The sequence below is a fragment of the Gadus chalcogrammus genome, chromosome 1 (genome assembly GCF_026213295.1).
Source record: "Gadus chalcogrammus isolate NIFS_2021 chromosome 1, NIFS_Gcha_1.0, whole genome shotgun sequence".
Lineage (NCBI taxonomy): Eukaryota > Metazoa > Chordata > Actinopteri > Gadiformes > Gadidae > Gadus > Gadus chalcogrammus.
The window spans coordinates 26,075,459-26,097,197 of NC_079412.1; the positions used below are offsets into that span (position 1 = coordinate 26,075,459).

The following is a 21,739-nucleotide window of genomic DNA, read 5'->3' on the forward strand; positions in this document are numbered from 1 at the left end:
TCCCTAACATCTGTTATTTCCATTATGTAGGGAATCCTGTTGTGATTTTTAACCTACGTTTCGACGTCTTATCACGTCCGTGTCCACCTTTCTGCGACAAGAAGATCCGTACCGCCCTACCTCGTATTGACCCTCCAACCATGCTGTGAAACCCACGCAACACGCGTGTCTAGATGTTATCCGTGCACAGCTGTCGTATTTGATAGTCCTTTTATTCTAAAGCTCCGTCCCGCAGCCCTCGTCACTCCTTCATCCGCCCGGGCCTGCCCTGTATAGTGCGGTAGTGCTTCACGCAATACATCGTCTCGCCCAACTGAATTTGCGCAATGGCTGAAGCTGTGACCGAGTGCAACATCAAAGTGCTGTGTCGCTTTCGCCCTCTGAATCAATCGGAGATCCTGCGTGGAGACCAGTTCATCCCCAAATTCCTAGCAGACGACACCGTCAGCGTTGGGGTAAGACAGGCTTTGTTTTTCCGAGCCAGGCCCTCATCAATAAATTATCATGGGATGTCTGTTTCTCGTATGACTCCCCACCCCTACCACCACCACCACCACCATCTCTGTGAGTTTATTCGATTAAATGGTCAAGATTGTTCAGTGTAGTCCAACCAGATGTATTGATGCTTAGTCATAATAATGCTGAAATGTGTAATGCGCACGTTTGGCCTTGTGTCAGTTGTCTGGGGGCTATGGTCCTGGGTTTATAAAGGATGGGTTAATGTCTTATTGATGCTTTTTATTTTCCTAATTGTGATCAACACTGGATTAACGTGTCATTCAAAAATACATGCTAAACAATTGTGGCTTTTATAAACACATGAATACCTTTGTTAGATCCACATCAGGGTTTACAAGATGTCATGCTATCTTATGGCTAATGTCAGCAGTATGGGGAACTGTTTGCCCGTGTACTCACCATGCATCACATGGGCATATTAGCCTGTTTTTAATTGTTGTTCTAGTACTGGATTCAAATAAGCTACAGATCCTGTACCACTTGAATATGTGATTCGGACAATGTCTTCAGATGAAATGATATCCCTATACTGTCTACATTTCATTGCTGACATATTTCATTTCGATATTTTTAGTCATGTGAGTTGCATTTAGAATTTGAAAGACTTTTGTAGGGTCTTGTAACCATTGTTCAAAGACAATGCAATTTTTTTTTACTATGTTTACATTCTACCAGCTCATGTGTTCTACCAGCCCTGCTTTCAATGTTTAAGAAATTCACTTTTTCGAACGCAGTTATGGTTTTAAACCACAAACATCCTCTAAATGGTGGTTTTATGCAAATATGTGCAGATCCTTCAATTTGCTATTTGATTAAGACTAGGTTGTTGGCTCGTCATTCATTATTCAGAGAAGTCCTCCAGTGATTTGCGACAGCGTGTGTTCTGACCTTACATACATACACCACACGTCAGCTGCTCATCTGATAAACACTGCAGCCAGAAAGCAGATCCTTCTAATTGCTTACAGAGAGAAGATCAATAAGGATCCAGCTCCTCATCACATACTGGCCTGTTCCTCCCCCAAAACTCCCTCCTGTGTGTCTGTTTACTCTGTCTGTTCTTTCTTTCTTTCTTTCTTTCTTTCTTTCTTTCTTTCTTTCTTTCTTTCTTTCCTTTCTTTCTTTCTTTCTTTCTTTCTTTCTTTCTTTCTTTCTTTCTTTCTTTCTTTCTTTCTTTCTTTCTTTCTTTCTTTTGTTCATTGGTCCTCTTTATTTCTCTCCCTCCATCAATCTTTCTATCTTTGATATAAATGTCTTTGTTTGTTCCTTCTTTCTTTCTTTTTCTTCTTTCTATCCTTGACACTCTGACCATCTCACTCTCTTGTGCACTTTTTAAAGCAATATATTTTAATGTTTTGTCCTTTATTATGCTCCCTCTCTCTCTCTCTCTCTCTCTGGCTCTCTTCTCGCTCGCTTTCTCTCTCTTGCTCTCTCTCGCTCTCCCACCCTTCTCCTTCCTCATTGTCTTCCTCATGGTGTCGGACCCTGTGGGGGTCGGCAGGGTGAGAGAAGAGGTCGGACGGGGGGGGGGAGGGGGGAGACTCTCACTGACTCAATCTGCTGAAAGCATTGATCACTTGTTCTCGTTATACATGACACAGTAAATTGGGTTGTTGTTGGGTTTTCTCGTAGGGTCTGTTCAAAATGTATTGACGTCTCATCCTTGGGAATACCGTGGAAAGGCATCATGATTTGCTCCTGCGTAGCCGCAGCCGCATGGCCGCATTGCCCTTTGCAGTGGATATTTTTATACTGTATAATCAAATCTATATCTTTCTTCTTTTTAACAAGTCTCTTTAGAATAGCTCTTCATATTCAACGAGCAGGAGTTCATATCATGGTTTAGGATGCAGTATGCATTGTACAGTATACCCATGCACTGTCCAACATCATTTCTCCTGTCTTCTTTCACTTTCACAATATAGCAGAGTTTCGCATGATTCCCTGCATACTTCAGGCCGCCATCTTGGGAATTTTACACCACAATAATGAGCGCGATAACAACTGCTTGGGATGGGTTATTCTTGGAAATGTGCTCAGGGACGGAGTACCAAGATGGAGGGCCTTATCCGATTTGATAGAACTTCCGCCCACATGATTGATACCCTCCTGCTAGGCCCTCTGTTGTGGCTCCTTACAGATTAGTGCTATTAGCTTTTAGCTAATGATGAAGAAGCCAGCAAGCCCCTTCATTGCATTTAGCTCTGTATAGAGTGTTGCCGTGTCAGGTCTCTTGTGTTACTCGATATAGAAAATGCAGTACCATAGAAAGGGCCTCAGGGCTGACGATGAGATGGCCATTTCCCGAGCTAACTGCTGATGTCACGTTCTGTGGAACACCACTATTGCGGGATGCTATGGCACACACAATGGGGAATACTGTATATACATTGAATTGTGGTTATGTGTGAAAAAATAAGCACAGTCTAATGGCGAACAGTATTTCGGTGCTTTGTCTTTAGGTTGAAGGCGCACGTGCAAATAGAGGAGGAATAAGTGTAGATGTGCATCACTGATAGGACCTCTGGGATGACATCATTTCCTGTAGTTCAGATGACTGTGTGGTGATGATGTCAAATGCCCCGGACTACGGACTGCATGAGCGTCATTTGGAAATGCTAATTTTATACATTGCATCGTTCTAGTTTCTTCTTATAATTAAACAATAAATAAAAGTTAACTAGTTAAATATATTAGGAAAAACATGTTGCAAAGAAGTGCTTTGTATGACCTGCAATAATAATGCATAATGAATTATTATCATTCATAGCAATAATAAAGCATTTAAACATATCAAAGTATATTGGTTTAAATCTCCTGTGTAAGGCTATTCCTTTTTTAATCAAGGTGCCAACGTCTCCTTCATAGCCGTTCTTTATTGGTTCCGCCATGACAGGGTCCCTGTGCAGCCGGGGGCGTCACGTCCTTGAGTCTTGTGAAGGGCCGTGTCGTGTGTTGTCGTGTCAGGGTGTAGTAACCATGTTCTCTCATGGTCCCCTGTCCAGGGCAAGTCCTACGCCTTCGATCGGGTGTTCCCCACCAACACCACCCAGGAGCAGGTGTACAACACCTGTGCCAAGCAGATCGTCAAAGGCAAGCATCCTACAGAACTACACATTTATATACAGTTTAGTACAGTAAAGATGAACATAATGTAATAATAATTAAAAAACAATAATAAGGATATTGTATACTATATTATATTACACGACTAAACAGAAAATGACTAAATATGATATTACTAATTATGATGTTACTTGAAATACTTGATTATTTTATGGGATGCAGTATGAAGCTGCAGTTTATTGTTGATACAGTATACATCAGCGGTGGGAGTGATGAGGTCACCCCCTCTGGCTGTGGCTTCCAGTTACACCCTGTGTGTCATCCCGCCTCCCAGGAAACCTGATAGGGGCCCTTTATGCTATGGCCTGTTGTGTGATTGGACGATGTGCTTTTGATTTCCCCAGATGTGCTCGGTGGATACAATGGCACTATCTTTGCTTATGGGCAAACCGCCTCCGGGAAGACCCACACCATGGAGGTGAGCGGTCTCCTTGTGTTGTTGACGATATGCTAATTAGCTCGTGAAACCAGCTGTGTCCCAAAAAGGTTTTCAACTGCCGCTTCATCCAATCAGATGAGGATATTCAGTAGCGCTTAGCGTTGGCCCAAAATATGTTAATTTGGTTATTAAACCAGCGGTGTCCCCCGCAACCTTGGGGGTAGGCTTTATACCATTGGCAATATGTTAATTAGCCTCTAAAACCAGCTGTGTCCCCAAAAGCTTTCAACTGCCTTGTATACCGACCACATGAGGATATTTGCTCAGGCTAGATTTGGTCCAGGCCACCATTTTGGCCGCTGCCCAGTTATATGACTAGCAGCTAGCAGCTAACCCTAGCACATATCTTCTTCTATAGCTGCTTATGACTAATTTGATATTTCCTCCACAGGGTAAACTGCATGACCCTCATCAGATGGGTATCATCCCTCGCATCGCCGAAGATATCTTCAACCATATCTTCGCCATGGACGAGAACCTGGAGTTCCACATCAAGGTGACCTCAAATAATGCTCTGCGTTTCTGTCGTCGTTTGATCTGATGTGAATCGATTCTAGAGTTTTCTTTTGTATTATTTTTTATTTCCATTGCTCAATGCTCAATTTGTCTCTATTTTGCTCCACAATGTTGCTGGCCTGTTTCCATGATTCAACAGCCTTAATATCATGAATAATAGTAATAGTAGTAGTGTATTTATTATATATTTTTCCACAGGTCTCTTACTTTGAAATCTACATGGATAAGATCCGTGATCTCCTGGATGGTAAGTGCTTGTCACACTTTGGTGTCTTTCACAAACCACAAATGATAAATATCTGTCATTTGTATTCCAAACATGTAGAAAAAAGCAATCACATTTTTTTTTAGGTATTAATGCTCACTACAAAGTGGAGTAATCTTTTGATCTCTTATTTATTTAACAGTGACGAAGACCAACCTCGCTGTGCATGAGGATAAGAATAGGGTCCCCTTCGTCAAGGTATGTTGGAGAATGTAATCGTTTTGCTCATGGTTATATGTATACATGGTGTATTAAACTGCTATTTTTTGCATATCTGGCTTTCTGGTTATCTCTCCTCTCTCTCTCCTCTCCTCTCCTCTCCTCTCCTCTCCTCTCCTCTCTCTCTCTCTCCTCTCCTCTCCTCTCCTCTCCTCTCCTCTCCTCTCCTCTCCTCCTCTCCCCCCTATAGGGATGCACTGAGCGATTTGTGTCCAGCCCTGATGAGGTCATGGATGTGATTGATGAGGGAAAATCCAATCGCCATGTGGCTGTGACCAGTAAGTGTGACCCCTTCTTATTTAAATATATAAATAAACATATAACACATATAACAACAGCACAACAAACATTCCTCTGGTGGGACCTTTTTTTGAGGCCTTCTGTTTTATTGTTATGAGAGAAAATAGAATTGTTAAAGCTTTGCTCAGTGAGCTAGCATGTATTGCTAATATGGCAGGGCTCCTTTTAACATGCAGTCTACCAGGGCTGTAGCAGTGATTTCAATGCTGAGAACCAGGTGACTTTAGTTGTCTGTGATCAATGCTTAAGCAGATTGAGACAGCATTCAGGTGTATACTGGTAAGAATGCTGTACATTACCAATGTAAAAGTCGGTGTATAATTGGAACATTAATTCTAGCGAACCAAAAAGGCTACTTTCCCTATGAGCTTCCCCCCGTTAGTATTCTGGAGTCAGTGACGCGTAACGTGACGTAGCTGCTAGTCTACATGTTGCCTATTATAGCCTTTTGGTTATGTAACCATCACCGTATCTAACGCCCCCATGCTTCTTGCGTTTGTATCGAGGGCAATGAAGCAAGGCAGTGATGTACATCATGTTGACATCAAAAGCCCGAATTAAAAACGACGACATGTGATGCCCTGGGCAAAATAACATGAAGATATTGACAATGTTCAGCTTTTCTTATGTATGCATACATAAACCAAGGCAATTTCTACTTAATACAGGCGATTAAGTCACAGTGATATATAATACAAAAACAAGAAACACGAAAAACATGATATTTGAAACCCATCTTAAAGCAGGACTTGGGTTGAGTTTCCAGAACATTCTGTGAGGGGATTATGTTTGCTAGAGCAGTGTCTGCATCTCCAGTGCTGAGGGTAGACTGGTAGACTGGTGGTGGTGAGTCATCCTCCTGGGATGCAACGCTGTTCCGCTTGACTAATGACTCCAGCCCTAGAAAACTGCAGGTGAAGGCTGGTGCCAGCGATGTGTGATATAAGAAACGATGAGGCTGCAGTTAAAACATCCCTGGTGGACTTGGTTTCCGCACCAAAGTCGTACAGAGTTAAATAAATAACCAGAGAGAAACACCCGAGAGTATTGGGGCTTGATTGTATGGTCATAAAAGGGGTTGTGAAATGTATTTGTGTAATAGAGGAGCCACTGAAGGGATTTTGTGGTGCATTGGTTTTGATAACAGCCATTCCAGACAATCATTGTAATGAAATTGCATTTTTCAGACATGCAGACCTTGTACGATGAGCGTTTCCCAGCATGGTGAAGGGCTGTTATCACCCTCATTCAAACCAGGGATTCCTACGTGTTCTTCACCTGAGCCTAGCGCTAAGAGCAGAGGAGTTAGCAGCATCTTATGTGGAGAGAGTTAAGTGCCTTCCTGGGTCCGCTTGCAAGCGGAGAGTGGCTGACGCCTCTATCCGTCAGTCTGTCTGCTGACTCACTGCAGTTAGCAGGCTAATGGCCATTAGGGCTGCTCTGCAGGTATCGAACGCAGACAGACAGTGGCACAGTAACCTGAATCTCCTGTCTCACAGAGTGCCTTCTTAAGGAGGCAGAGCAGTTTGATGGGGGTTTGTGTTCAGTGGGCCTGGGCTGCATTGACGGTGCGCTGTGGGTGTGGCGGTGTGTGATTAGATAACGTAGGGCTAGTGTTAGTAGATAAAATCGTATGATTTCCGCTGATCAAGGAACTAAGTAATGAAACATTTCAGCCTCACCCGGCCCGAGTCTGACTGATTGGATGCTGGGGCTGGGTGGGGCTCAGAGGTTGCACGTTGAGCCATCGATGGGCACAGGTTAAACCACCCGCACCATCACCACACTCAGACACACACTCAGGGAGATCCCCCAGCATGGCACCATGCTGTACCTCCTGCTCTGTGTCAATATACTCAACCTCTGCAATAAACTGCTTTTAACATCACTACACTGTGTCCTGGATTCAGAGGAGCCCAGTAAAAGCAGCATTGGTGGAGCGTGGCATGGATATTGTTGCTTCACTATTGTTTTCACATACTGGTTCAAATATGATTCAAATATGAATTGTTATCAATTTCAACTTTAAATTCAAAAGGCTTTATTCCCCTCGGCGAAAATTGTTTCCGTCACAATCACTCTGCTCAATTTCCAAAAAACGGACAAACATACGTGTAGTTAAACAGTGAGTACCCTCTTGAAACCCTGTTAAACCGTATTGTTGCGGTGCAGACATGAACGAGCACAGCTCCAGGAGCCACAGCATCTTCCTGATCAACATCAAGCAGGAGCACGTGGAGACGGAGCAGAAGCTGTGCGGGAAGCTCTACCTGGTGGATCTGGCTGGCAGCGAGAAGGTAAACCTCAGACACTAGTGCTGCTGCCCATTCTACTGCTAGTGATGCTGCTCATCACAGCCACTATCCTGCCTTACAACACAGGGGGAGGGAGAGGACTGGGTAGAAGGGCTGAACGGCCTAGGGGGAGAAATGGGTAGGAGGGTTACAATTGTGTTGCACAATAAAACAGGCCAGATTTTTGATGGATCCCACCTTTTCTGTTTGTCGTATCCGAGAGAGGAAGATATACTTTATAGATGTTATATTATATACCAGTTGTGGACATTTCTCCATGTGTCCATTCCAGGGAGGTTTTATATCTGTCTTGGGAAATCAACTTATATTTTGTATATAGAAAGACTATAGTGCCTGCTTTTTCACTCTCTCTCTCTCTTGCTCTCTCTCTCTCTCTCTCTCTCTCTCTCTCTCTCTCTCTCTCTCTCTCTCTCTCTCTCTCTCTCTCTCTCTCTCTCTCTCTCTCTCTCTGGTGATGTAGGTCAGTAAGACGGGGGCAGCAGGAGCGGTGCTGGACGAGGCCAAGAACATCAACAAGTCTCTGTCTGCGCTGGGGAACGTCATCTCCGCCCTGGCCGAGGGAACGGTGAGGAACGCTCTGGAACGCTCTGGAATGCTCCTGAACATTGGGAAGAGCTGACCTGTTCATTTCACACGTTATAGTTCTGTTGGCTCCTTTGGGGGTTCTCCACACAGAGTATGAAGTGAAATCTTCGATCAGTATTACCAAGTAGAGCATACAGTATCTAGTACACACACACACACACACACACACACACACACACACACACACACACACACACACACACACACACACACACACACACACACACACACACACACACACACACACACACACACACACACACACACAAGCAAGCAACCATGAACATGAGCTCAGGATACAGTTCTCCATTATTTAAATTATTTGCTAGAAATATACCCTTACATAATAATACATTAAAAAAGAATGCTTCTATCATGGCCCCTAACTGGCACATATGCAAACCCTGGGCATTCTGTAATCCTAATCTTATCCATCATTTCCAATCCCCTGATCCCTAATGCTTTGTCTTTGTGATGAGGTGCCAGTTTAGCTCTTGAAAGCTATATACTTCCACCACTGAACCATTGTTCAATTCTCTGCACTTTTACATTGATCAAATATACTGCATTAAATTGGAACTATATATACAATATACATTCATGATTCAGCACCGAAACGTCTTCACAAATGTATTTTATTCTTCATGAATGTTTATCTTTTTAGGCTTTTCACTATATTATTGACAGACGCAGTCATTTTTATAATTCATCACACGTTGCAGTCTTTCCTGTTAATATAACGCCTCACTCGCAAATGTCCTGGAGCCAGGCTGTCCTCCCAACTGCCAGCTCAACAGACACCCACACCCCTGCCAAAATGTCAGCCAATTCTAAAATTTGAAGATTATTGAGGTGGAGGGCTTTAATCAGTCACCTTTTAAAGACTCAGCGTTGCATGCTGACAGTAAAGGTCGTATTCAGTGGGTGCGCACGTGCATGCGCGTGCACGTGTGTTTGATGTACTATATTTCCCTAACTGAAATGTGCTTCATTAAACATCTTATGAGAAATTGCAGAATTGCAAAGTTTGCCAAGTCACACATAAAAAACCTAAACCAAAATGTCTTATTACTTCCTTTGATGAATGCTGTCTTTCATCTTTTTCTAAAACCACCTCCACTACTACTAGTAGTATTACTACTACTACTGCTAGATATATGCTTACTGGCATCTCCTTTATTCTGTCTATAGCCTGTCTCCAGCAGAATCACTCTATTGGGGCTCTTCTCAAGGTGAAACATCCCAAATTAGAAACTAAAAGTCCCCTCTGTGCAGTTTTGCGTCGGCCATCTCAGTTTTGGGAATTAGCACAAACAAGTGGAGCAGCAACATCCCCGCACTTTTGACTTTCCAAACATGGACTCGTTCCATCACCACACGCTCACCCAACCAAGGTCCTTCTGTCGTCGGTTAGCAGTAAGCTAGTGTCCTCCAACCACGCACATCCTACATTCATAACCTGTCCTAACTGGTCTGACTGTGAACCCTGTCCTCTGTAGAAAACCCACGTGCCGTACCGGGACAGCAAGATGACCCGCATCCTGCAGGACTCTCTGGGCGGGAACTGCAGGACCACCATGTTCATCTGCTGCTCCCCGTCATCCTACAACGACGCCGAGACCAAGTCCACCCTGATGTTCGGCCAACGGTATGCATACTCTGCACACACGCCTGCACGCACGCACGCACGCACGCATGCATGTCACACGCACACACACACACACACACTCTGCTTCATAACAGAATACATTGTGCTTTAACGCCAGATCTCGGTCAGGAGAACTAAACATAGTGCGCCGTCAAGTCATGTGGAAACCCTAACCCCCTAACCCTAACCCTAATCCTATCCCTAGCAAAGTAAAAAGGATTACCTCACCCTAACGCCTAACTAACCCTGATTAGATATCCTTCATTGTAATGATATTTGGTCCTTTTTATATCGAAAATCCAGGTGACCCTGTTTTCTAGAGTTGTCCACACTTGTGAATGTTAGACCGGCTGCAGTATTCTATTTAGATTGACTCCCTCATCATGGTCTACCTTTAAGGTCAATCACATAATGTATTGCTTTTGCAAAAAAAACACATGCTAAATGTAAAATGTCGATAACCTTGTCATTATCTCTTCTCCATCTTCCTCTCCACAGTGCCAAGACCATCAGGAACACGGCCTCCATCAACCTTGAGCTGACGGCGGAGCAGTGGAAGCGGAAGTACGAGAAGGAGAAGGAGAAGAACAAGACCATGAAGGAGACTCTCCAGAGGCTGGAGGCTGAACTCAACCGCTGGAGGAACGGTGAGCTGCAGTAGCCCATTATCGCCACCATTGTATAGATGGCGCTATTGGCTGTTTATTTTTTACTTCCGATGTCAAGAAACTTTTACTAACTTACTTACTACAAGCAGGAATAGCTGTCAATTTTTTTAATTCCATATTGTTGATATATTTTCTTATTATTATTACTAGGAAATAATTTGGTACTAATTCAACATGAATTGGGGCTTGATTGAGCATCTCATTCAACATACTAGAAAAACACTATCTGGCTTTTCCAGAATAAGTAGGACCCAAAAAAGGCTCTTTGTCTATTTTTCTTACATCAGATATCAAGGAAGGGTTAGTTAGGTGTCTGTTTTAGGTTGAGGCGATCATTTTCATTCGTTTTAATTTATTGTGTAAAAAAGAGGACTTGAATATTTTCATTCTCGTGCTTTATTGGCAACAACAGCAACAACAGCAACCAAATTCTCCCCCTCTCTCTCTCTCTCTCTCTCTCTCTCTCTCTCTCTCTCTCTCTCTCTCTCTCTCTCTCTCTCTCTCTCTCTCTCTCTCTCTCTCTCTCGCCCTCTGCCTCTCTCTCTCTTCCCCCTCTCTCTGCCCCTCTTTCTCTCTCCCCCTCTCCCCCCCTTTCCCCCTCTCCCCCTCCCTCTCTCTCCCCCTCTCTCTCTCTCCTCCCTGTCCCCCCCTCTCTCCCTCCCCGCCTCTCCCCCTCTCCCTCTCTCCCCCTCCCCCTCTCTCTCTCTAGGGGAGAACGTGCCCGAGACGGAGCGCACCACAGCGGACGTGGTGACCCGTCTGGAGGCAGTGGAGGAGCGCACCACGCCCACGGCCATCCTGGACAACGACACATCCTCCATCGTGGTGCGCATCTCAGAGGAGGAGCGGCAGAAGTACGAGGAGGAGATCCGCAAGCTGTACAAGCAGCTGGACGACAAGGTCTATATAAACCCTCACAAACCTGAACCGTTCCCACCTGTTCAGACGGAGACATCATCTCTGTATGTAAAGAAAGCGCACAACAGCTTTCAAATCCGATTCGAAAGAGAGATTTAAAACACTCGTGTGAACAAGGCCTCAGATGTACGATGAGTGGATGGGGGACGCTGCCACTAGAGGCCGCTGCCACTAGAGGCCGCCGCCACTAGAGGCCGCCGCCACTAGAGGCCGCCGCCACTAGAGGCCGCCGCCACTAGAGGCCGCCGCCACTAGAGGCCGCCGCCACTAGAGGCCGCCGCCACTAGAGGCCGCCGCCACTAGAGGCCGCTGTCTATTCACTCTCTTTTTCCATTTATCAAACAATACAAATAGCACACAAACAGATACAGACGCGCGCCACACACACACACACACACACACACAGACAAACACACAAACACACAGTTGATGAACCAATCAATTTAGCAAACATACTGCTGTTATGAATGAAACTGTGCCACACAAACTCATGAGCCGTTTGTCTACAGGATGACGAGATCAACCTTCAGTGCCAGTTGGTGGAGAAACTCAAGGAACAGATGATGGACCAGGATGAGGTAGGACAGACACACACACACACACACACACACACCCCCACACACACACACACACACACACACACACACACACACACACACACACACACACACACACACACACACACACACACACACACACACACACACACACACACACACACACACACACACACTCACACGCACACACACAAAGGCTTAAACCAGAATGCACCTGTTCTGATTATACACCATCTTGTCAGTAGAGGGCCTTGTCTTGAAGCTAACCCTCACACTTCACATTTATGATACTACTGCAGCCGGCAACATCAATTTGTTGAAAGATTGATGTTGTTTGTTTATATCAATGCTCTCCCATCTGTCCAATGTATTTAGTGTGTCCAATGTATAATAGACAGCCTTCTTTTGTGAAAAAACATCTTAATCCTCCTCTCTCTCTCTCTCTCTCTCTCTCTCTCTCTCTCTCTCTCTCTCTCTCTCTCTCTCTCTCTCTCTCTCTCTCCCTCTCTCTCTCTCTCTCTCCCTCTCTTCCCCCCTTTCTCTCTCTGTGTCTCTCTCTGTGTCTCTCTCTCTCTCTCTCTCTCTCTCTCTCTCTCTCTCTCTCTCTCTCTCTCTCTCTCTCTCTCTCTCTCTCTCTCTCTCTCCCTCTCTCTCTCTCTCTCCCCCTCCCTCCTCAGCTGCTGGCCTCCTCCCGTGGCGATGGGGACAAGGTGCAGATGGAGCTGGGCCGGCTTCAGGTGGAGAGCGACTGCGCCAAGGCGGAGGTGAAGGAGGTGCTGCAGGCCCTTGAGGAGCTGGCCATCAACTATGACCAGAAGAGCCAGGAGGTGGAGGAGAAGGGCCTGCAGAACCAGCTGCTGGCCGACCAACTTGCCCAGAAGATGGTGCGTCTTGGGGGGGGGGGCGTTTATGGGTGCCGTTGGGTCGTTGGTTCATTTGGTTAATATACATTTTCTGATTAGATGTGTGATTGGTTTTTGGAAATGGAGAAGAGTATGGTCTAAAAGGACAGAAGAGGATGAAGAATAGGCCAATGTCTTCCTTTTGATACCTTTATGCGGTAAAACTATGAAGTGAACCATGTCATATTGATATTGATTGATTGCTATTTTAAGATAAACTATGAAAAAGGCAAAGAAAGAAAACACACATCTAGATCATAACAGATCTAGATGTGGGCTCCTTTGCTTTGTATCCGATCATTATCGTCACTTGATCACATGACATCCCGTTTGGCTACCATACTCGCTACCATGATACCAGGATAAACTATGAAAAAGGGAAAGAAAAAAAACACAGCGTCGCCAAAATATGTTATAACATTCCTGTGTTATTTGAACTCCTCCATGTTTTCCCTATGACCTATGACCTATCTCCTCTGTCTGCTCTGGGGTAGGCCAGCCTGATGGAGCTGGAGGCGGAGCTATCCCACATGCAGGAAGTGAGTGGTCAACAGAGAAAGCGCATCGCCGACGTCCTGAACGGCCTCATGAGGGACCTGAGCGAGTTCAGCGCCATCGTAGGCAACGGGGAGATCAAACTGGTGCGTTCAGATCACACTCGGTACAGAGTAGGATCAAACTGGTGCGTTCAGATCACCCTCAGTCCAGAGTAGGATCAAACTGGTGCGTTCAGATCACACTCAGTCCAGAGTAGGATCAAACTGGTGCGTTCAGATCACCCTCAGTACAGAGTAGGATCAAACTGGTGCGTTCAGATCACCCTCAGTACAGAGTAGGATCAAACTGGTGCGTTCAGATCACCCTCAGTACAGAGTAGGATCAAACTGGTGCGTTCAGATCACACTCAGTACAGAGTAGGATCAAACTGGTGCGTTCAGATCCTCCTCACACTCAGTACAGATTCATGTGTATTCAATACTTTAAACTCATACCAACATCCAACAAAGTCAACGGTTGATGATTGATGCCGACACAAGATATAAAACATAACAGATCTAGATGTGGTTTCCTTTGCTTTGTATCCAATCATTATCGGCACTTGATCACATGACATCCCGTTTAGCTACCATGCTCGCTACCATGATAAATATCAGCTTGGGTGATCATACATTGCACTGTTAACACTGTTGGTCTGATCCAGTTTAATAGAGGGAGAGTGATACACTAAACAACAAAGGATCCGGACTAAGTTGAGATTCGAAATCCACAACAACTTCAACAACCACCAAATTTTCTCCCTCTCTCTCCCTCCCCCTTCTCCCCCCCCCCCCAACTCTCTTCCCCTTCTACCTGATCCTCTGCTGGTCTCTCAGCCGGTGGAGATCAGCGGGGCCATCGAGGAGGAGTTCACCGTGGCCCGGCTGTACATCAGCAAGATCAAGTCGGAGGTGAAGAGCATGGTGAAGAGGTGCCGGCAGCTGGAGAACATGCAGCTGGAGTGCCACCGCAAGATGGAGGAGACCGGCCGCGAGCTGTCCTCCTGCCAGCTGCTCATCTCCCAGGTCAGAGGCAGCCTGGGGCGGGCAGATGGGTGATGGGTGGTGGTGGGTGGACGGTGGATGGGTGGTGGTGGGGGCTGGGTGGGTAGGTGGATGGATGGATGGATGGTGGGTGGGCCAGCAGATGGGTGGTGGGTGGGTGGACGGTGGATGGGTGGGTGGGTGGATGGGTGGTGGTAGGGGCTGGGTGGGTAGGTGGATGGATGGATGGATGGTGGGTGGGCCAGCAGATGGGTGGTGGGTGGGTAGATGGAGTGTGAACGGATGAATGGATGCATGTATTAACAATTTGGGTTTTCTGGTGAAAGGATGTAGGATGGGATGGGCTGGATTGAGGGATGGATGGATTAGTGGCTGAAAGGGTCGGGTCTGGTTGAGAATGGAAATAATCAAAGTGACAATTGTAGATGCAGGTCTGAATGGATAATATGGATTTTCAAATGACTACGGGAGAGAATTTAATTCATGCTGAAAGTCTTGATCTCTATAATGACAGAAGGTTGACCTTCTGGTGTGTGTGTGTGTGTGTGTGTGTGTGTGTGTGTGTGTGTGTGTGTGTGTGTGTGTGTGTGTGTGTGTGTGTGTGTGTGTGTGCGTGTGCGTGCGTCTATCCATGTGTGTGTGTGTGTGCGTGTCTGTCCGTGTGTGTGTGTGTGTTTCTGTGTGTGTTTGTGTGTGTGTGTAGCATGAGGCTAAGATCCGCTCCCTGACGGAGTACATGCAGAGCGTGGAGCAGAAGAAGAGGCTGCTGGAGGAGAGCCACGACTCCCTGAGCGAGGAGCTGGCCAAGCTGCAGGACCAGGGTACACACACACATACATATACTGTATATACATACACACATACAAACACGCAGCAACACTCACATACATGCATGCACGCGCACACACACCCACGCACACACTGTATACACACGCACAGTCACACACACACGCGTGCACATACACATACACACTGTATACACACACACATACATATACTGTACATAATAATAATAATAATAAATGAAATGTATATAGCGCTTAATATACATACACATACAAACACACAGCTGCACTCACACACACAAACACACACACCGACACACACATATAATGAACCCACAAACACACGTACTCTCAGAGCTGTCTTTAATGCTTAGCTCTCTGTGTGTCCAGATAACTCAATGGCGGAGGAGAAGGAGGGAGAGAAGGGCGAGACAGAGGAGGGTAACGTCAAGGTGAGTGGGAGATCTCCTCTACCCTGAGGCTGAAGCTCCAGCTCCACAGGAAATGATGTCATATGCTATGTGTTAGCCTCATTATGGCTAGCTGAAGGACTTTCACATACCACACCATACAAGTCATTCTGTTTAGTCACTAATGGTATAGGATTGTCACCATATTGGACCAATATTTAGCTGAAATAGATCTTTCTAAAGTGTTAACGCTAAAATGTTTTACTCCTGTATTACATTTTTGAAGTATTCTTATGAACTAGTGGTAGTGATTGGGAGTTAGTGGTTTATCGATACCATTGGTAAAACAGGGATGGAAATCATGTAGTTTCTTTGGAAAGACGCCAGTCTCTGTGGTCTCTACTGAACAGAAGCCTCCCCGCCAGCAGGGGGACTCTCACCGCGGGGTCCACCACAAGCAGCTGGCCCGCCTGCGGGATGAGATCAACGAGAAGCAGAGGATCATCGACGAGCTCACTGAGTCAGTACTGCACTAACGCCTTCAGTGATACTGACACGTGTTCACATTACTGACATTATTGTCAAGTTGTGGTCTTGTTCAAACTCGAACCCAGGAGTTGACTGACACATGCCCCGATATAATATAAATATGTTGCAGTCCCGAGCAGTAAACATTCACCTTTTTCTTTACTCTATTAATTGAACGTGTGCGATACTTACTATATTATTATTTTTAATGTTCAGAAATAATTGATTAATACTAATGGTAGTGTTGAATACATGTGAAGATTTGCAACATTATCGTCTTCAACAACCATTGGTTAATCTTTCGGTTGGGTTCCCAGTCGTAACTCCAAGATGGAGATCGAGCTGGCCCAGATCCGCTCTGACTTTGAGCGTCTGAAGAGCCAGGACAACACCAAGAGCGAGCGGCTGGAAGAGCTCTCGTGAGTGTTCACAGCCAACATCTTTGTTGAGATTTTTTTGCAATTTTGTGCAAGAAATTGCATTTACTGTGTAACTACTTTTGTAACTGTTTTGGCGTTTTTTCCTGTTCCGGTCAGATTCCTGCATGAGCGTCATGAGCAAACCAAACAAGACTTGAAGGGTCTGGAGGAGACTGTCGTGAGTTAGATGTTTCATTTACTTCACTTTCACATTCAACTTGATCCCAATTGAGCCTTGTTTCTAAAAATGTTTTTTTTTTTTCTCTCTCTCTCTCTTCTCTCTCTCTCTCTCTCTCTCTCTCTCTCTCTCTCTCTCTCTCTCTCTCTCTCTCTCTCTCTCTCTCTCTCTCTCTCTCTCTCTCTCTCTCTCTCTCTCTTCCTTTAGGCCCGCGAACTCCAGACCCTTCACAACCTACGCAAGCTGTTTGTACAGGATTTGACGTCGCGGGTTAAAGAGTATGTTCCATACTATAATCTTTGTCCTTTCTATTTATTTACTATTTCTGTTCGCCAACTGTTTTCTCCAACGGTTTTTGCTCCACCAGAGTCCGAAATGGAACCGGATGATAGTGGGGGGTCTTGCACCCAGAAGCAGAAGATTTCCTTTCTTGAAAATAACCTGGACCAACTTACAAAAGTTCACAAACAGGTATGATCGACCACTGTCATGTTGATCATTTCATTATTTAAATGTATTTTCTTAAACAGTTATTTCTATTGAGGCAAGGATAAGGTGAATGATTTAAAAGATGATTTAAATGTATTTTAAAATGTATCCTTTTAATCACTTCCCTTCACTTTCTTCAAACTCAAACACATACACACACAAACACACACACACACACACACACACCACACACACACACACACACACACACACACACACACACACACACACACACACACACACACACACACACACACACACACACACCTCTTCCCTCCCCCTCTACCCCAGCTGGTACGTGACAATGCAGATCTGCGTTGTGAGCTTCCAAAACTGGAGAAGCGTCTTCGGTCTACTGCTGAGAGAGTTAAGGCCCTGGAGACAGCACTGAGGGACGCCAAGGAGGGCGCCATGATCGACCGCCGCCGCTACCAGCAGGAGGTGGACCGCATCAAGGATGCCATGCGGGCCAAGAACGCCCTCAGGCGCCCCCATGCTGCACAGATCGGTACTGCACCCTCCTCGCGACGAACGCATTTCCGACACCTTTGATTAACAGCCAAAATGGATTGCCAGAATCAATCCTGAAAAAATACCCTGATTGGTGGGGCATGAGCCAGGGGTGGTTTAAAATCTAAATGGTCTCATACAGAGGCAGGAGCAGTCGACCTCAAACTGCTGACAAATGGCTGTGGCGTTTCCAACAAGTTACACTCAAGTGACAGCCCTTACATCTTGCCTACAGCACCTTTCACAAGGAAGGAACATGACCACATAAAGAATGATTCAATAGTGTAATAAATAATCAGAGAATACAGATATATATCAAGATTATTCAATTGAAAAACTCTGACTTGGACTCACTGAAAAAGCAGCGGTAGTGTTCCATCCAATGCAGTGTGAATCATTTCGTAGGCCTGAACGCGTTCCTCCAACCTCTCCTGACGTCTCGTCCTGCGTTCTCTCTCTCTCTACAGCCAAGCCGGTCCGGCCGAAGCAGCTTCCCGTCTGCTCGCCCACCAACCCCTTCTACACGTACGTGCGCGCTAACGAGCACGGCAACGCCTACAGCAACGCCCTCTTCCAGAGCGCCCTGTCCCAGAGGCGGCCGCCGCCACCATCGCCTCCAACCCCAACTCGGTCCAGAGCAACGCGTGAGTCTGGGGGCATGCCAGGGTCTTCTGATCATAATACCGTTTGGTTCTCCTGGGTTGAGGAGTGTCACCTGAACACTAGTACACCTATAGTGTGTGTGGTGTGTCTGGGAATGTGGTGTATTACCTGGACGCTAGTACACCTATAGTGTGTCTGGGGTGTCAGGGAATGTTGTGCACAGTATTACCTGTAGGAAAAAAGTATGAATAGAAATTCAAGCATGCGTTTGAAATACAGTGTTAATATACATACAAGCATATAAATTTTTACCCTTGTACTGGGGTACATACAAACACAGACCATCAAAGACCCCGTTCCCACAGACACTGAGGGGACACACAAAAAAGCCCCACCCCCCACAAAAAAGAACACAACCCGTGAAGTTGTGAGAACATATATCTGCTAAACCAAAATGACATGGTATGAAACAGACAACATATGTTTAAAAACCGAGAAAACCCCCAAAACTGAGTTTACCCAGGCGTTTAACCCCGGTCATGACTTGAGGAAAATGGATCTATTTCTGGGTTTTCTTTTAAAATCCGCACATCGTGTATTTATTCTGGGGCCGTATTTTTACATGGTGGAATGTGCAGTCTGTGCGTTGCTGCCTCGGTGACTTGTTGTGTTGCGGTGTCCCATGTGTGTGTGTTCTCCCCCAGAGTTTCCACAGCACTGGGCTACAGAGCGACCAGCAAGCCCACAGACATCCTAGAGTCCTTCCCCCTCAACATAGACAACGGTGAGCAGAGTAACACATGCACACACACACACACGCGCAAACACATACAAACATACGCAGTTACACATTCACACTCACTCACTCACTCACTCACTCACTCACTCACTCACTCACTCACTCACTCACTCACTCACTCACTCACTCACTCTCTCACTCACACACACACACACACACACACACACACACACGCACACATACATGCACACACACACACACACACACGCACACATACATGCACATGTGCTACATACACGCACATGTACTACATACACACACATGCACACACACGCAGTCAAACACTCACACACACACACACACACACACACACACGCATGAGCCCGCACACTCACATGCACACGTATGCAAACACACACATATGCCAATGCACGCACGAATGCACACTATATAAATAGATATCCTTGTGTGTGCATACATACATTCAGATGTATAGGACATAAATACACAGACAACTATATACATATATGCACGTCCATACACACATACCTGTTTGCACACTCAAACATGTTTACACTTAGATGTACGGTACATGCATTATAGGATTTGTGCATTGATTTGACATACATGCATGGATCCACACACACCCAAAACCTTCACTTTTTTGTGTTGATCTCGATCTTTATTTATTAAATACTAACAATTGCTTGAATGAATTACTAAATAAATGCTTGTTACCAAACAGGTAACAAAAGTGCCACCAGCGACACGAGAGACATCAATGATAACAGGTGAGTGAACTTAGTTCAGTGGAATCTAAGCTACTCATTTGATGTACTCACTGTTAACTATATGCATTCAAAGAATCGGCTGTTTTGTGGTTTTCTAAACTAATCTTTCCATCTATTGGTAATAAGGGAAGGGAAATCAGTTGAAAAAACTATATTGAGTCATTTAGGCTGAATTCTGAATATATTACTCCCATATGTGTGAGTCAGGTGGAGTAATTTAAACCTCAAAACTGGATGTTTGTGCATTTATGTCAATCAGTTGCTGGTGAGAGCAGAATGAGTGAGTGTGTGTGTCAATCATGTATTGGTGAGAGCGTAATGAGTGAGTGTGTTTGTCACCAGGAGTGATGTGCACTGTGGCATTGAAGCCGAGGACCCAAACAGACACTACATCATTCAGCAGGAGACCGCCGCAAGTTAATCCTATGGTGAGTCGCACACACGCACGCGCACGCACGCATGTATGCTTGCATGCAGACATGCATGCACAATTGCACGCACAAACACACACATAGCTTCAATATATATAAAGTATATTTCACATGTTTGTTGTAAGTCCAAAAAAAATGGTTGCATAATACATTAGATTTACAATAAAGGACATGCTGTTTCATGTGATCTGTAATTCATCCACTTTCTTTCCTTCTAGATGACAATCACTGTTCCTGTCCATGGATCCCATCCCCAGTCTGCATGCAAGCCTCTCTCTCCCACATCCCCAAAAACTCTTATTTTGATGTTGATGATGATGACGACGATGAAGCCCTCTATCCCTTGTTGTCAGCCCCCCCTATAGCCCCACACTTACACAGCCCGAGGTGACTTGTCTTTCTCTCTCTCTCACACACACACACACAAACACCACACACACACACACCACACACACACACACACCACACACACACACACACACACACCACACACAACACCACACACACACACACCCACACACACAACACACACACACACACACACACACTGACTCCTGTAATCAGGTCCTGAGAATCAGCCAGCTTCGCCTCTGCTTTCAGTTCAGTCATCTTGTCGAAATAGTTTGTTTTCCAAGTAGAACTTCGCCATCACAATCGCAACAAAATCGAATGAACGGAACCATAGATCAAATGGTTGAATGTTATTCTTTTACTAAACCCAAATTTACAGGCACTTTCCCTGACTCTACTGAACTGAAACCGAGTTTGATCGCTAGGCAACTTGCAAGGTAATTAGAAAGTAGAAACACCATGTAAATCATAGCTATAATATTATATATAGTATATACTCGGGTAGGGGTTTTTGACCAGTAACTGTTTCTGTAAAGGTACAGTCACCCCCAGTCTCCAAGCCAACTGTAAGGAAGCATTGGGGCATCGTAAGGATGTTTGGTAACTTTAGAGTACAACTGTGTTCCGTCAATCTCTGCATGTATGTAGCTTATAGCGGGTTAGCTTGAGAATAAAAAAAACCTTTGCATGTAACCAGACTGCAGACTTCAGCGCAAGTGCTACAAATGGATAGATGATGGCAGATAGAGAGACAACTGAGAGACCTTCCCAATTACTAAACACACCCACCATGATGCTGTCAGGAGATAGAGCTTTTTTAGTAGGCTAGATCTTTTAGCTAGTTAGCTTGATCAGTTAGCTAGTTAGGAAGACAGCGATATGGATCTGATTTCACATGCTGTACTGCATAGAAAGTCAGGTCCATTCCTGTCCTTTTTTCTGTGAGCTTCTTGCATCTATAGTTTATAGAAAAGACTGATGGTTTAT

General features: G+C 45.2%; 1 protein-coding gene across 1 annotated transcript; it reads left to right on the plus strand.

The window, feature by feature from the left end:
- Positions 1 to 299: 299 nt before the first annotated feature.
- On the plus strand, positions 300 to 20,391 carry LOC130388963 (kinesin heavy chain-like). The gene is given in 29 exon segments (XM_056598593.1): positions 300 to 455; positions 3,525 to 3,612; positions 3,990 to 4,063; positions 4,476 to 4,580; positions 4,799 to 4,847; positions 5,008 to 5,063; positions 5,275 to 5,362; positions 7,557 to 7,681; positions 8,160 to 8,264; positions 9,784 to 9,932; positions 10,431 to 10,579; positions 11,310 to 11,500; positions 12,028 to 12,096; positions 12,753 to 12,959; positions 13,472 to 13,618; positions 14,351 to 14,539; positions 15,222 to 15,339; positions 15,694 to 15,755; positions 16,124 to 16,233; positions 16,559 to 16,660; positions 16,778 to 16,838; positions 17,046 to 17,120; positions 17,208 to 17,309; positions 17,619 to 17,835; positions 18,305 to 18,429; positions 18,432 to 18,481; positions 19,145 to 19,228; positions 19,935 to 19,970; positions 20,313 to 20,391. Coding segments are annotated over 29 exon segments (3,141 nt in total). The 5' UTR covers positions 300 to 326.
- Positions 20,392 to 21,739: the final 1,348 nt, after the last annotated feature.